At 35.4% G+C, this 16,241-nt stretch overlaps 2 protein-coding genes across 2 annotated transcripts; one reads left to right on the top strand and one right to left on the bottom strand.

Annotated features, from left to right (window-relative positions):
• Positions 1-527: 527 nt before the first annotated feature.
• LOC132066031 (uncharacterized) lies at positions 528-1,916 on the top strand. Its single transcript, XM_059459435.1, has 3 exons — positions 528-731; positions 808-1,048; positions 1,330-1,916. The coding sequence occupies exons 1-3, from the start codon at positions 528-530 to the stop codon at positions 1,914-1,916; spliced, it is 1,032 nt and encodes a 343-aa protein (XP_059315418.1).
• Positions 1,917-8,056: 6,140 nt separating this feature from the next.
• LOC132066033 (uncharacterized) lies at positions 8,057-9,957 on the bottom strand. Its single transcript, XM_059459436.1, has 4 exons — positions 9,664-9,957; positions 9,419-9,601; positions 9,088-9,259; positions 8,057-8,973 (listed from the first exon to the last, which is right to left on the bottom strand). The coding sequence occupies exons 1-4, from the start codon at positions 9,955-9,957 to the stop codon at positions 8,057-8,059; spliced, it is 1,566 nt and encodes a 521-aa protein (XP_059315419.1).
• Between the last annotated feature and the right edge of the window lie 6,284 nt (positions 9,958-16,241).

Here is a 16,241-nt window from a genome sequence, read left to right on the forward strand (position 1 = left end):
CGGAGGCCTGCATTTCACGATGCAGGTACAGATTTATAGGAGGACGCATCTGCTTAGTAGGACTCTACACGTATCAGCTTATTGGTGAGCCTCATCTCTTTCGGGGTTTAGTCAGTTATCTATTACCTATTAGTTATGCATTAAAGGTATGCTGGGGGCCTTGTCCCAGCAGTTTTGTTTAGTAGACTCATGTTCATGTTAGAGGTTTCATAGACTAGTCAGTCAGTTATGTCAGATACTCAGAGTCGTGTAGCCATCTTTGGCTCAATTTATGATTTTTCATCATTCATGATTTAAACAAGTATTTCATTAAATTATTATGACATCTCATGTTTTATAAAAGCTCATCACATTTCAGGTTATATTCTGTTCATGTTATGCCTCATGATGATTCAGTAAGCCATGTGGTTCGCTCGGTCACATGCAGTAAGGCACCGAGTGCCATGTTTTGCCCAGGCCATGGTTCGGGGTGTGACAGGGACAAGAATTCTAAGTTCTTTCATGCACATGTAAATAGAAGAAGGAAAATGCTACAGCTCAAGAGAATTCAAAACAGTCAAGGGCAATGGTTGGAGGAAGAACAAGATATGGCTGAGGAAGTTGTGAGATTTTTCGAAGCTCAATTCCATGAAACTGTAGTGCCTACTCAGTTTGATATATTGAAACATGTCCCAGCATTGATCACTAGGCAGCAAAAAGATGATTTAACAGCTATTCCAACTAAAGAGGAAGTGAAAAAATGTAGTCTTTGGTTTAAACAGTGCTAGTGCAGCAGGACTTGATAGTTTTTCAGCATTATTTTTTTAGGTATGTTGGGATATTATGGATGATGTATTCAATATGGTTTGGGATTTCGTCAGAGGAATGGAATTGCCAAGATACATCACTCACACTAATCTTGTTTTATTGCCAAAGAAGAAAGAGGTTGTAACCTACTCATATATGAAGCCTATAAGTCTGAGTAATTTTGGTAATAAGGTGTTTTCTAGAGGTGTGCATGAGAGGCTGAAGCATTTACTACCTAATTTGATTTCTCAGAATCAAGCAGGTTTTGTAAAAGGGAGAAGCATAGTAGAAAACATTCTACTAACTCAAGAGATTATAACTGATATTAGAATTAGAACTAAAAGAAGGAATAAGCAGGAAGTTCCTAACGCGGTAATGAAGTTAGACATGAAAAAGGAGTATAATAGACTATCATGGATTTTTCTTACTAATGTTTTGAGGAAGATGGGATTCTGTGAAATGTTCATTAGTTTCATCTTTGAAATTATTGGCATTCTGTGCTTTTGAATGGTCAACCTTATGATTTTTTCCACTCAACTATAGGTGTCAAACAAGGAGATCCATTGTCACCTACATTGTTCATTTTAGCTACTGGGGTGCTGTCAAGAAGTCTGAACTTTTTGCATGAGAATTTATGGTTTTGTGGATTTGGTTTGCCTAAGTGGAGTCCCAAAATAAACCACTTAGCATATGCTGATGACACCATCATATTTTCATCTTCATGTGAAATTTCATTGGGATTGATTATGAATATCTTGACTGAGTATGAACAAGCATCAGGCCAGCTAATCAACAAAACCAAAAGTTCTGTGTATCTGCATGATAAGGTGGATTTACAGGAGGTACAAAAGGTTGAAAGAGTTACTGGTATAACTAGACAAGCCTTTCCTCTGAAGTATTTTGGTTGTCCTATCTATTATAGCAAAACACAGGTGTCCTTTTATTCAGACCTTCTTTCTAAGGTGAGGAACAAATTGCAGGGATGGAAAGGAAAGTTACTTTCCTTTGGAGGAAGGGCTGTTTTGCTGAAGCATGTCCTACAAGCAACGCCAATGCATCTACTCTCAGCAGTTGATCCTCCTTCTTTTGTGATTGAAAAATTACATAAGATTTTGGCTCAATTTTTCTAGAGCAACACTATTGGAGAAAGTAATAGGCATTAGGCTAAATGGCACAAAACTTACTTGCCTATGGATCGGGGGTGGGGACTTGTTTTTAGATCTTCAAAGGATATGTCCATGGCCCTGTTTGCAAAGTTGTGGTGGAACTTCAGGACTAAGCCTTCCTTATAAAGCTCATTTATGAGAATGAAATACTTGAAGAATAACAATTCAGTATTGGTGCCATGGAAGAGAGGTTCTCATGTGTGGAAAAAGATATTGAGGGCCAGGGACTTGATTGATCATCAAATATGGTGGAAACTTAAAATGGCATCCTGCCTTTTTTGGTTTGATAACTGGAAAGGCCTGTGGCCTTTATACTTCATTACCCCACCTGAATTTGATTGCAATGAAGCTATTGAAAATGTGTCAGATATGGTAACTGAAGGAAGGTGGCATGAAGTACGCAATTAGAAACAACTTACTTGATGACCTTGCTGAATTTATTCTCAATAAGGTTCAACTACCTAGTAAGCTAGATGAGCCTGACAAACCTTAGTGGATGCTTGAAACTAGGGGTGAATTTTCAGTCAAGTCTGCATGGGAGTCTGTTAGAAGCAAAGGGGAAAAAAAGAGGTGTACAAGAAGATATGGGTGAAGGGACTGCCTTTTAAGATTGCATTAATCAGGTGGAGGGTATGACACTTTAAAGTGCCATTGGATGATGTGTTTAAAAGCTGGGGATACCATATGCCATCAAAATGTTTTTGTTGTGCTAATCCTAGAGAAGAGACAGTTCCTCTTATATTCTTAAGGTGTGAAACAGCTCAGAGAACTTGGAGTCACTTTTGTGCAACTGCAGGAATCAATATTACAAGTATGCATCTTCACCAAGTCATTATGGCATGGTGGACTGCTGATGTATTGCCTAGAATGAAGCCTATTTTTTATACAATCCCTTCTATTGTTGTGTGGTAATTGTGGAAGAAAAAAATAGAGATAGGCATAAAAATAAGGTTACTACCAGCAGAGTCATATATCAATCTTCAACAAATATTCAATAGTTGGTAAGGGTAAGGAAACCTGGGATCAAGTTTGTGCCACATAAATGGTCTAAAATATTGAAAGTCTTGGAGAATTTTGTTCCAAAGTTGCAGGTCACTAAGATTTTATCGGAGTTTCCTCTAGCTAAATGGTTGCAATGTAACACTGATGATGCTACTAAGTGAAATCCTGGTAGAAGCTCCTTTGCCTTTTGTGTAAGAGATTCTTCTGGTGATCTGGTGTATGCAAAGGCTAAGGAAATGGAGAACAATACCAACACTGAGTCTGAAGCACAAGCATTGTTGGAGGCTACTAGATACTGCTTGGAAAATCATGTTTATTTCTTCATATTAGAGACTGATTCTTTACTCTTGAAGAACATTTTGGATAGAGTTTGGAAGCCACCATGAAATATAGCATTTGCAGTAGAGGAGTTGCTGGATATTATAGACAATGCTGATGTTTAAGTTCTACACATTATGAGGGAAGGTAATCAATTAGTTGATCACTTAGCTAATGTTGCCTTGGACCATAGAGAGGTTAATGTGCAGTCTTTTGATGAACTTGACTCAAAGGGTAGAAAGTGACAAGTTACAATGTCCTTGTCTGAGAAGAAGAACCCAAAGGAGATATTGATGAAGTCTGGTGGATTGAAATGGAAGAATACTAATCATTGTACTCAAGTCCTGGAGTTGAGTATAATGGTTGATTTCTATGATAACTATTTGGTTATATTGGAAGCTGGTTTCATTAAAGAGATCAAGGGCACCAGAAGTTCATATAAATCTGCAGGAATTTGTGTGGGGCGATCCTAAAGCATATGGAAATGAAGTGGTGCAAATTATCATTAAGTGTATTGATTTCTATCATCCTATTGATTCATTGATCACAGGAAGTGAAGTGGGATGGTTTTATTCAGTGCTCCACCAAGATGTTGGAATCTCAGGTCAGCTAGGGTGGCCTGAGGTCATTGGTGAAAATAAAGTAAGAAGGGTTGATGGTGGTTGGATAAAGACCTACTTATTGACATGTTATCAGGGTGTGGTATTGGCACTAGTTGTCCATCCTCTTGATAATGTGACAATATGTAGAAGGAGGGTAGCTCTGGACCTTTTTTTTGGGATTTGGTGCTTAAGGAAAAGAGTGGCATGGGTTGAGGAGTATGATGTTGGTGCTGGTGTGAAGGATCTTTGTCATCATGTTCAAATCCTATGGAAGGAGAACATGATGATCTATTTTTACACTAACATCATTTACCGTTTTGCAGGTTCCTTTCATGCATGGAATAGTCAAAATCTCAGAAAAACAGGATCTTTATTAGGGACTGGAATACTGATCCTTCTCAGTTTGGAAATGAGATGGTCCAAGCCTCGATTGAAGCCATTATCTGCAAGGCTATTCAAATGCCTTGCACCATGGATCCTAGTCACATAGGAAATGACATGGTCTTTCAGATCTCAAACACCAAATATTCAGTTTTTTTAATATACTTTGGAATTGGAATCCTACTGTGGTTGGAAATGATCTATTTCAAAGTATAACAAAAGTTGATCACATACTTTGGCCTATTGATCCTATTCATATAGGAAATGATATGGGAGATTCAGAACTTGGATGGAAAGATGAATACAAGGTTACAGACAATTTCTATAAGGTTATTCAAATACCTTGTACCATGGATCCTAATCACATAGGAAATGACATGGTTTTTGGACAGTTTTTTCATTCCCAAAGGATTAGCAATGCTGATGGTTCAAACAGGAAGATCATGATGACAGCAGGACCTTTATGTGCAAGGATGGGAAGAAATAATGCAAGCAAGATGGAAGTACATGAGATGATTTATGGTACCTTGACATGGAGATACATGGAATGCAGCAGCTGGTTTCAGCAGAAACTTGAAAACAAAGAGGGCTACTGGTGCACAGCTTGGAACAACAAACTGGGAAGATGTCTGGTTCTTCATGCATATCATAATGCTATGGAAGGAACAACTAGACTACAGATGCAGGTTCAAGAAGGACTCATGTGCAACCTACATGGTTTCAGGGAAAGCTGCAGAATTTCTTAGTCTACATGGTTTTGGTTTGCTGGTGTTTTTTGCATATTTCAAATAACACATAGCACCATACAAGACATTGAAGCTAGCAGCAGGAGATACAAGAAAAACAATACTATGTTAGATGGTTACATTGACACTGGATCATGCAGTTTCCTTTTTGATGTGGTTTCGTTGGTGGTGGTATTAGTACTGTATAGTACTCATCCTACTAGGGAATTGCAGCTTAAGAGTAATTGTTTTGATCTTAGTTGGTACACAAAGGATGCTGCAATCAACACATACAAAGGATACTGGATAATTCACAAGTCTACAGAGGCAGTTTTTTGGTCAAATACTGGCCAAAAATGGGCTTATCAACTTTTACATATAATTCTCAGGTTTTTAGTTTTAATTACACTATCATTTCGTAGTATCAATTTAAGACATCTTATAAGTCTTAAGTTGGTCAGTTGTTTAATTATGCAATTTTTATTAGCCTATGGTTACATATGGCTACATCTGTAAAAACAGTTTTGGATTTGTTTAGAGAAAAAATATAAAAATAGGCCTAGGCACCACAATGCCTAGTGGATTTTTTTTTTTTTTAAAAAAGACAAACAAACAAACAAATTGATAGTTTAAAGCAATTTTTGGCATTTTCGTTAATGGGGATGGGGGCTACGGGGATGTGGGTGAAGATAAGAGGTGTGCTTGATGGTGGAGAGGATACAATTAATTGGAACTTGTTTTCTCTACTTCCACTAGAAAAATCTTTTTTCTCATTTTTAAGGAGCTTGTTTTTCAAGAAAAAATGCTTCCTAATAAATATTTTAACCAACGGAACATAAAAAAATTAGTAGAAAACATTTTCTAAAAGATATTTGCCTCCACAACACACCCGTAAGCGAAACTATCAACAGTTCAACACTCTTAAGTTGAGAAACTTCAAATGCTAAAATACCAAATTATGAATATATTATATATATTTTCAACTCAATCACCAAGGACCTAAAGTTGAATTCCCACTTATTGTAAGATTTTAAATTAGTCTAGTCTACAAGAAAGAGAGAAAAACTCAAAAGCTTTTTAGATCTTGATCACTGTTTTTTATATATTTTGTACATTGTATCTTTATCTTCATATATGAATAACTTTATGATTTTTAGTTTCATTAAATTGTATGAGCACCTGAATGTACCTTTTCCTTAACAAATAGATGATAATTTCATTTAAAAAATTCTGTAACTATACAGGGATCTAAGGTTCACATGTAGGGAGTATATAAAGAACTTTTCAGAGTGGGAAAGGCTTTTTTTTTTAGAGGTGGGGGAGTGGGGTTAGAAAGGAAATATGGATGGCACAAAAAGGAAAATGCCCACTAACAAAAAGAGTTTTTATGTTAAAGATAATTCTTTAGTTTTAAAGAGGAAAGTGGGAATGATTGGTCATTAACAAAATGGGGAAGGAGGAATAGGAACTCCATGAGACTATTCCATTAGTGGACACTTCCTTTTTTATTAACTTAATCAAAAGTTAAAAGATTTCTCAAAAACCTAGTTAATTATGCTCTCTATCAAGGTCATATGGGATTTTCACTAAACCTATTTTTATTCCTTTTAATCCTTTAACTTCCTGAACTGGCTTTCCAGATGCTTTGTGACAACTAATATCACTTATTTATTCCCTCTTATTTGTCACTGTAGTTACTCACTCACCACATAAGGAGAAGCCAGTATATGACTATTTCTATTCTCTAGTAAAATAGGGATTCTATCTTCTAATTAAATTCTTCTTTTTTTTTCTAGGAAAACAAGGAGTAGATAGGCAAGTTAACGTTTAGAATAGGAAACTTTAAAAAACGTTTTACCTATCATGAAATGAAGCATCAACTTCAAACATGTAACATATGCAAGTCCCATAAAATATTCTATTTCAATAATTTTAAACAAAAAGAACAATTGAAAAATAGACAAGAATATAAAGAATATGGAAATACTTGAAATTTCTGAGTCCTTTGCGATGTTTTAGAAGTGTCATGATTTAATTCCAAAAATATGATCTTAGTGCTAGTTTACACTAAGTATATTATCATTGGGAACTTTGCTTGCAAGCAGGAAAGTGTCTCCGTCGTCATTAGTTCTCGAAAGTTTTGTAAGACTCTCAAACAATCTAATTGTAGGATATTTTTGGTTTTGAGATCTATAAGAGGCAGAACTCTCAAAAGACTCTACATAAGTAGGATCGCATGGTTGCCCGGCCAGTGGCGGAGCCAGTATTTTCGCCAAGGGTGTTCATACTTTTAGAATAGGGTGGGTGAGAAAAGAAAGAAAAGCAGCGCATGTAATTGTGTTGTGTTAATAGAAAGGTGCAAGACTGACCTCAGTGTCCAAATCTGAAGAATTTGTGGAGGAAGTGAGAGTAGAAAAATCACAACTCCTACCCAAACCTATTCCTATATTCAGTGGTTGCAATCCCATAGTTGGCCAACCTTATTCCACAAATCATATAAACCAACTATTCAAAAGAAGAAAAAAAAGAATCCTAAAACAGAAACTAGCAAAATAGTGCTGAATATGTCTACTAATTTTTTTAATCCTAATTTAACTTAGCCCAATTGTTGGTATTCTGCACATGAAATTGAAGATATGCATTAACTTCATTTCTCCAGAAAACCATATCAACAGTATATTAGGTCCTATGTTCAACATCAACACATGATTTAGTCTTGCATACCAAACTCAAGGTGGCACTTTAGCTCTATTCAAAGTCATTCTCAGTACACATATTCAACAATTAATAGAAAAGGCTCGTATCATTCAAATGAAAGTACATTATTCAGAAAAAGATCCCATGAGACCGGGAAAACCTGCGTGATTTTTATGTCATACCACATTAATAAGTGCAAGGATAAAGAAAGTACTGAAAAAACTTTTAGTTAAATAGAGTTTCACAAAACTAAAGGACTCTTCTCTGAGAAACAAGAAAGCTTAATTAAAGGACCTATAGAACTCATCTCTATTTTGAGGAATCACACACTAAACAGTCAACAAAAAATAGTTCTATTAATGAAATCTTAATTAAAATATTACAATTGCACTTGACGGGGCTTCATCTCTTGAAATGTTTTTCTAATACACTCATTAGAAACATCTTTAAATACTTTCTTTTCTACAAAAGGCACCATGCAACCATCTAGGAATTCATCTTCCATTCGATTCCGCAAGTCATTCTTGATAAACTTCATTGCTGAGAAAGCTCTTTCAACTGTCGCAGTGGCAACTGGTAGAAGCAAAGCAAAATTCACCAAAAGGAATACAAGAGAATAGGTTAAATGCTTCTTTGTCCTAACCAACTTTCTTGAAAGTTCCCCATGTCCACCTAAATTGGAGAACCTTTTATCAATATCGCGAACATCAATAATGTAATTAGCAAGTTGATTCTCAAGGGCCCTAATGCTAAATCCATCAAAGTCATCAGGATATAATTCAGCCATTCTCATTATCTTTTTTATGTCAAAACTAGAAAATGAATTAATTGGATTCAAGCAAGCTACTCCATTAAGCAAATCACTTGTCACCTCGTTGGAACGATCATTAAGTTCTTGTAAATACCAATCAATAATTTTATAAAACATATTCACACGGTAATAATGCAAAGTTGAATGATCAACCACTTTACGTCGTGATCTCCCAGAGTTAGCATATGGATCATCATAATTGGGTAATGGAATTTTATGCTTGATACAGAAGGTTTCAACCTTTTCTTTAAGTGAATCCCATCCAATATTCTTTTTTAAGAGTGGATCCCATTCATTATCTCTTAAAGCTTGCAACCTTCTCTTTGCTACCTTAACAAGAATCATGGCATTTGCAATATCTTGCTCCTTTTTCTGTAATGACACATTAAGATCGTATGTGATTCCTAAAATATCAGTTATCAAATGCAATAAGAAAACAGTCTCAAACGTTTGACAACTTCTGAGAAATCCTGATGCGCTTGCTCCTTCATCCAGGGTACTTGCATTTTCAATAAGAGTATCAAGTACATCAACAATAGAGGCAAAGTTACTAATAAAGTTTCCAAATGAATTTTAGTGAGATCCCCAACGAGTATTACCGGCCTTAATAAGACCAAGTTCCTGATTCAGGCCTCTACCCGTTTCTAGCTCACCCATATCTAATACGTCTCGGAGTTTTTCTTTTTGAGACTCTCGAAATGCATCCACACATTTAAAAGAAGATCCCAACACAGTCAAAATATTTGAAACCAATAGTACAAGTTCTCCCACCTGAATACACTTTTTAGAAACCGCGACAAGAGTCAATTGGAGTTGATGAGCAAAACAATGAATAGAATAAGCCGATCTACTTTCTTATTTAATCAATGTTTTAAGAACACCTAGCTCACCTTGCAAATTGCTTGCCCCATCATAACATTGCCCACGTACATAAGATAAAGTTAAAGAGTGGTGAACAAGCACATCCACAATTGCTTTCTTCAGAGATAAAGCACTAGTATCCTTAACATTAACAAGTCCAATAAATGCCTCCATCACAAATCCCTTTTTATCAACATATCGCAAGCAAATAGCCATTTGCTCTTTGCGTGACACATCTCTAGATTCATCAACCTATAAAGCAAAGTAGTCACCATTTAGATCCTCTATTATAGCCTTAATTGTTTCAATCTTACATGAGTCACAATATCTTTTTGGATATCATGAGAAGTCATTTTATTATTTTTTGGAGCATTTCCCAACACATAAGGTTTAATTTCATCATATCTATCCGCGTACCATGAAAGAACTTCAAGAAAATTACCCTTGTTCAATGACGATTCACTCTCATCATGACCGCGGAGTGCCAAACCTTGATTCAAGAGAATTCTTACCACATCAATTGAAGCATTTAAGCGAACCAAATAGTCATGATTACCTTTATCATCCAACTTGTGAAATGCAACCTGAATCGATTGTTTTCCTCGCATTAGATCTTCATACTTTCTTTTTCATTGATTATGAACGCTATTCGGTGAACCAATATGTGTTGGAAAGCTATCCTTTCTATACCAATTTCTAAACCCTGTAGTCGAAAACACTTCACCGCCACCTTGATTAATGTTTTCGCCTTTGAATAAGTAGCAAGGCACACAATAAGCTGCATTTACACTTGTACTATATTCCAACCAATCAGGATATTCATCAAACCATCCAGAAACAAAACGACGTGGTATTCCAAAAATGTCAGTTTTAGGGAACACATGACCCCGAGGTTGGCAAGGACGTTTTTGAATGTATGCCCTCCTTATCTCATCACGAATGTTTGGATGATAATCCAAAATTGGACTTCTTTCAGTCGGGTCAGCCTTTAGATCATTTACATCAAATTTTTGTCTCAGAGAAGAGTGAGATGGTATTTCTATTTGGTCCGCATTTTCAACTCGATGTAGTTGATTTTGAGACGCCGAACTTGTTTTTGGTACTTTACGGAAATATTTCTCCAAGCTCATTGAAACTTCAAACTGAAATAACAGTTAAATGCATCACACTTGTTAAAAATTAGTCATACAAATTACTCCCAGGATAGATAAATCTACTCTAACATATTGATAGTTTTTAACAGAATTCAACCCATACAAAATAAGTTTTTACTAGCACAACATAAAGACAATATTATCGTATTAGAATTCAAGAATTGTTGAAACTTTGTTCAATTCCCCCCAAATAGTACTAACTACTAAATTATTAATTTTCTGATTATATGACCATTAGTTATCTACTAAGAGAAACTAAAATGTGAAACTAACTCTGTTCAAAGAAGAAAAAATGCACAAAAGCAATTTCAAGAAATACACATCAATTTCAGAGAGAAAAAGAATTAATGCTATCAAAAAAATATAATATCTAACTAAAGGGTAAGAAGAACTAAAGAATACCTTTTCACTGCAATGTCTTTGATGAAAAAATATAGCAATGGTTGTGGAGGGAAAAGGGTTGAAACTTGAAAGAAAAGGAGAGAAGGATTTTTTGTTTCTCTCAATGCAACAATGGCCAGTTATGTTTCTTTTTCCGTAGAGTGTAAGAGAAGACAAATATTGACTAGCTTTTATTTAATGAGTCACTATTTTTTTAATTTAAAAATACAAAGTCAAACATTAGAGTCTAAACGACATCATCCTGGCTGAATTTTACTTAATGAAAGAGAATTTTCGTCAATTGTAAAAAAGGAAAAAAAAGGTGTCCCAGCAGACGCTCGAACCCGCGCGCAGAAGGAGAATCTGCACACTCTTGGCCGCTGGACCATCACTCTCTTCTTTGTCCAGGTTGTTCATCAATTAGTATATATCCAAAAAAAAAAAAAAAAAATTAACCTATATACCCGGAAACTTTTTTCGACGAAGGATGTTCATCTAACCACCCTTGGGTGGGGGTGGCTCCGCCCCGGGCATACCCACTGTTGGTACTTATGAATCAGATATATTATTGGCCGACCCATTGTTGGTACTTGTGATATTGAGCATGATTATTGATGATGATCCATGCATTACACGAACTCTCATTCTTCATGATATACTGTTGAGATACTGATGATACTTGATGAAACACTTTGATGAGCTGGGCTCGATTTTACTTGAGTGACGTGAGAGTACGATATCCGATATTAGTCCCCAAATCCTGGATTGAGTGAGTGCATGGACTCCGCCGGTCCCCCAGGGTGGTACCGGTGAGAACCTCCCGTGGGCAAAGATCCCGAGTTCCGTCTGTCTATTGGATAAAGATCCGGGATGGGTGGCACTTAGACTTCGCGAGTCACCTTGGGTTGTGCTACCGAGATGTCGATATTTCCATCCAGAGTACATGTATACACAGCATTTGCATGGCATTGCATTGCATTCATACATTATTGCATTGCATTGCATTATGGCTTGATTTGGAGATGATTAGATGTTGTACTTGTGATGTTGGATTCGGATTGATATATTGAGACTTGGCATAATTGGGATTAGATGTTCTACTTAGGTGACGACGTATACTTGGCTTCTATTATGTTTGACTTATACTTGTTGGTTTATTTGCTTATCTGCTTTATTATCTGAATTGTGTTAGCTATGCTTAGTCGGCCGATGATGCCTACCAGTACCATTGTATTGTACTGACCTGCACTTGCTGCATTCCTTTATGAATGCAGAGTATCAGGTTAGTTCTGCTTCCATCTCTCGTGGCTGATCGTCTTCTTCAGCACTGTTTCGAGTCTCCAGGGTGAGCACGGTCGTTTGCTGCCTTGAAGACTTCTCTATCATTTTATGTCTTATTATTCCCATTCAGAGACATAGACATTTTATATATTATTGCTCCAGACTTGTATTTATTCCTTTAGATGCTCTTGTATGACTTAGACTAGACCCTGGGGGTATTCTTGTTATTCCGCAATATTTCTATTATATAATATCGTGAGACTTACGTGTTTATTCAATTTCTGTTTCTTGATCTAATTATTCATGTATGACTTATCATTGGGTTAAGGGTTCGCTTACCGAGGTAGAAAAGGTAAGTGCCCGCACGGCTTAGGTAAATTAGGTCGTGACAAAAAGTGTGAAATCATCCATAAAAATCTCAAAAAACTTTTCATTCATGTCTGAAAAAATTGCAGACATGCAGCGTTGAAATGTGGCAGGTGCATTGCACAAACCAAATGACATTCTCCGGTAGGCATATGTTCCATGGGGACATGTGAAAGTAGTCTTATCCTGATCTTCTGGTGCAATTGATATCTGGTTATAACTTGAATATCCATCAAGAAAACAATAAAATGCATATCCTGCCACTCTTTCCAACATTTGATTAATAAAAGTTAAAGGAAAATGATCTTTTCTGGTGGCATCATTGAGACGCCTGTAATCAATACATACTCTCCATCCTGTAACTATTCTTGCAGGTATGAGTTCATTCTTTTCATTTTTTAATACTGTCATCATCCCTTTTTCGATACTACCTGAACAAGACTTACCCAAGGACTGTCAGAATGGGATAAATGATATCTGCCGCTAGAAGTTTTATTATCTCATTTTTCACCACTTCTTGCATTGCAGGGTTCAATCTCCTTTGAGGTTGGATTATTGGTTTGTAGCTATCCTCCATGAGAATTTTGTGCATGCAAATAACTGGATTGATCCCCTTGATATTTGCTACAGTCCACCCTAAGGTTCCTTTATGTGCTCGTAGTACTGCAATCAAACTGTTTTCTTGTACTACAGTCAAAGAAGATGAAATAATTACTAAAAATAATTCTTGCTCAAGATAAACATATTTTAAATGAGACGGGAGAGTTTTAAGTTCAATCAAAGATTGAACTTCTTCCTTGTCATCTTCAGAATCTTTTTTCAATAATTCAGCTTCTTTTTTTATGGTGAGATCATCATCCTATGTGGTGCCTGATGTGACCAAGCATCTTTCCATTGAGTCAGAAATTAATTGATCATTTTTTAATTCATCTGCAAGATCACTAATCATGTCAATCGAAAAACACGAAGATGATGTTTCATCTTTTGAATATCTTAATATCTTTTGCATATAAAAAATGACTCTTTCTTCATCAACTCTTAAAATTAATTATCCTTGATGGACATCTATGATTGCCCTACCAGTGGTAAGAAATGGTCTACCCAGTAATATTGGTTCATCATGACATTCCTCCATTTCAAGTACCATGAAATCTACAGGGAAGACAAACTTATCTACTCTTACAAGCACATTTTCAATTATTCCCTTAGGTTTCTTAGTACTTTGATCTGTAGATTGAAGCGACACATTTGTGTCTTTTGTTTCACAAAGATTTAATTTTCTAAAGATAGAAAATGACATCAAATTTATTGATGCTCCAGAATCAGAAAGTGCCTTTTTAAAATATACTCCCCCCAAAGTGCATGGAATTGTAAAACTAGGCTACAGACTTGTAATATTTTGACAACTATTTGAGAGAATCAGATTGATGAAAGGTGAGTTTGGAATTATAAATTACTTAAATTAAAGCGAATAACTTCCGGAAGATTTATATTTTAAAAGAGTTGGGAATCGTTGAATTCACTTGATATATCATTATAATAAAATCTCAGTTTCTACCCATATTTTCTAAAGAATAATTGCTTATTCCTAATACAATTATATTTTCACAATAAGAAATAAATAATTAATTAATACTCCCCGAGGTTATGTCAATTAATTAACTTAAGCTTAGCGATGATTAAATTGAAATATCTTGCCTGAATTGTGCTCAAGGGTAGTAAAAACTTCGTGAGAATATTTTTACTAAAAACCAATAATCTTGCCCACAACAGTTCCTCCGTGAGAATTAAAACTGAGGCAAGTAAAATTACAGACTTGAAATAATAATCTTACTAAAAATTAATCTCACTCTAATAGTCTATTCATCAGTTATTACATATTAATTTTTCTCCGTGAGAATTACAAAATTAATATGAGATAACTTAGATATAAAATATATAGATGTGATAATAATGATTTGAAGATCAATATTCCAGCACACTATGAAATATAAATTGAAGGTTTCAAGCTAAGAATGTATTGAAACTGAGACAGAATTATAATTATATCAAGCTTCATCAACTATCCCAATAAAAAGAAATTACTCCATTGTGAAGTAAGAAAAGCTAAAGAGAACTTCCAAAAGACTAAAGATATTTTTACTATAAGAAAAAGACTAGAGAAAGAGACCAAGAGTAATTCTTGTCTTTCTCGGAAGCATAGAAAACTAGATAGGAAATTAGACACAAAGTGGGATGCCCCTTTCTTCCACAGACATATGCCTATTTATAGAAAAATTCCTAGAGGCCTTGGTGAGACATTGCAAGAGAAATTCAATATAATAATATTTCCTTGATGAGAATTTGGCATGGCAAATTATCATGCAATCTTGAGAATTTGGCATGATAATTTATCATGAAATCTTGGTGAGAATTTGTCATAACTTTGTTTCTCTTGACTTTAGGTAGTCTTTGGTGAAGTTGTCACGGATGCATCCTCCTTTCTTGGCTTTTAGTTCTTGCTTCTTCTCTTTTTCCATATATTCTTTTTCCTGCAAGATTTGTTAGAAAAGTGCGAGAATATGATATAAATTATTCATGTTTTATTTTTAAAATATTATATTTTTATATTGAAATTACATGAATAATGTATACCCATCATTCGTCCATTATTATACGAAAGTTTACCAAAACTAGGGTTCTAGACATGTTCATGATAACCCTAAGCACATGTACCATGATATACCATGTTTGTATGATTACTTCATTACTGTGTTCTTAATATTCCAATCTGGTTACTGAGAATCTGTCTGTAATCCATGAAAAACCCATACTTTGCATTACATGGGTTCTTAAATGCAAGAACTTTTATGTTTATTTTCATGAACTTCTACATGTTTCCAAACAAGTTATATTATATATTATTTTCATGTTATAATAAAATCACTAATCATGTTTATATAACTCATGGCCTACTAAGTCAATTATATCCATGTTCATGTTTTGGGAGTTGCACAGATTATCGAGGAGGCTCAGACAGCCTGAAACTACGTATGCCAACGCAAGATAAGGATCGCTCCGCCTAGTTAGGACGATTCCTTCATGTTTACCCATTGCGGGTTATTGAATCCATTCATGTTCATGTTCAGGTCTTGTACCCTAGCAAGGTACATGATGGCTTAGCTGGTCTGGCAGAAATCAGATGTCACGTACTTACGTGGTAGTTACATGTCGGTTATACTAAGGCTCTCTCACTTAAAGTGTTTTACTCATGATATATATACATATTCATGTCAGATATACTCATGTTCATGTTCAGCTTACAGATACAGTTTGAGTTTCAGTTATATTATTTCATGTAACATGCTTAGTTCATTCAGTTGCTTTACATACCAGTACAATTCAAGTGTACTGACGTCCCCTTTTATTTACCGAGGAACCTACATTTCACGATGCAGTTTTACAGGACAACGGAGAGACTCGTTAGGACTTGCTCGTATCAGCTATTGGTGAGCCCCATTCTATTCGAGGTGTTATCTTTATTTATGTTTATTTCAGTCGGGCAGTTAAGGTATGTCAGGGGCCTTGTCCCGGTAAACAGTTTAGCAGTCAGACTCATGTCAGAGGTTTCATAGACTAGACTAGTTCAGTTATGTCATGTCAGATGTTTAGAGTCATATAGCCAGTAATGGCTCAACATTTATTATATATTTTCAAACTTATGATTTTTT

The sequence above is a fragment of the Lycium ferocissimum genome, chromosome 8, assembly GCF_029784015.1.
Source record: "Lycium ferocissimum isolate CSIRO_LF1 chromosome 8, AGI_CSIRO_Lferr_CH_V1, whole genome shotgun sequence".
In the NCBI taxonomy this organism is placed as follows: domain Eukaryota; kingdom Viridiplantae; phylum Streptophyta; class Magnoliopsida; order Solanales; family Solanaceae; genus Lycium; species Lycium ferocissimum.

Bases quoted from the DNA above. Each gene is read 5' to 3' on its own strand.
- LOC132066033 (XM_059459436.1), bottom strand. From the start codon at position 9,957: ATGCGAGGAAAACAATCGATTCAGGTTGCATTTCACAAGTTGGATGAT. The intron at 9,602-9,663 runs GTAAGATTGAAA...TTTGCTTTATAG, and splicing joins AAAAAGATATTGTGACTCAT to GTTGATGAATCTAGAGATGT. The intron at 9,260-9,418 runs GTACGTGGGCAA...AAGTGTATTCAG, and splicing joins ACTCTTTAACTTTATCTTAT to GTGGGAGAACTTGTACTATT.
- LOC132066031 (XM_059459435.1), top strand. From the start codon at position 528: ATGCTACAGCTCAAGAGAATTCAAAACAGTCAAGGGCAATGGTTGGAG. The intron at 732-807 runs GTGAAAAAATGT...TTATTTTTTTAG, and splicing joins CTATTCCAACTAAAGAGGAA to GTATGTTGGGATATTATGGA. The intron at 1,049-1,329 runs GTTTTGTAAAAG...ACTCAACTATAG, and splicing joins GATTTCTCAGAATCAAGCAG to GTGTCAAACAAGGAGATCCA.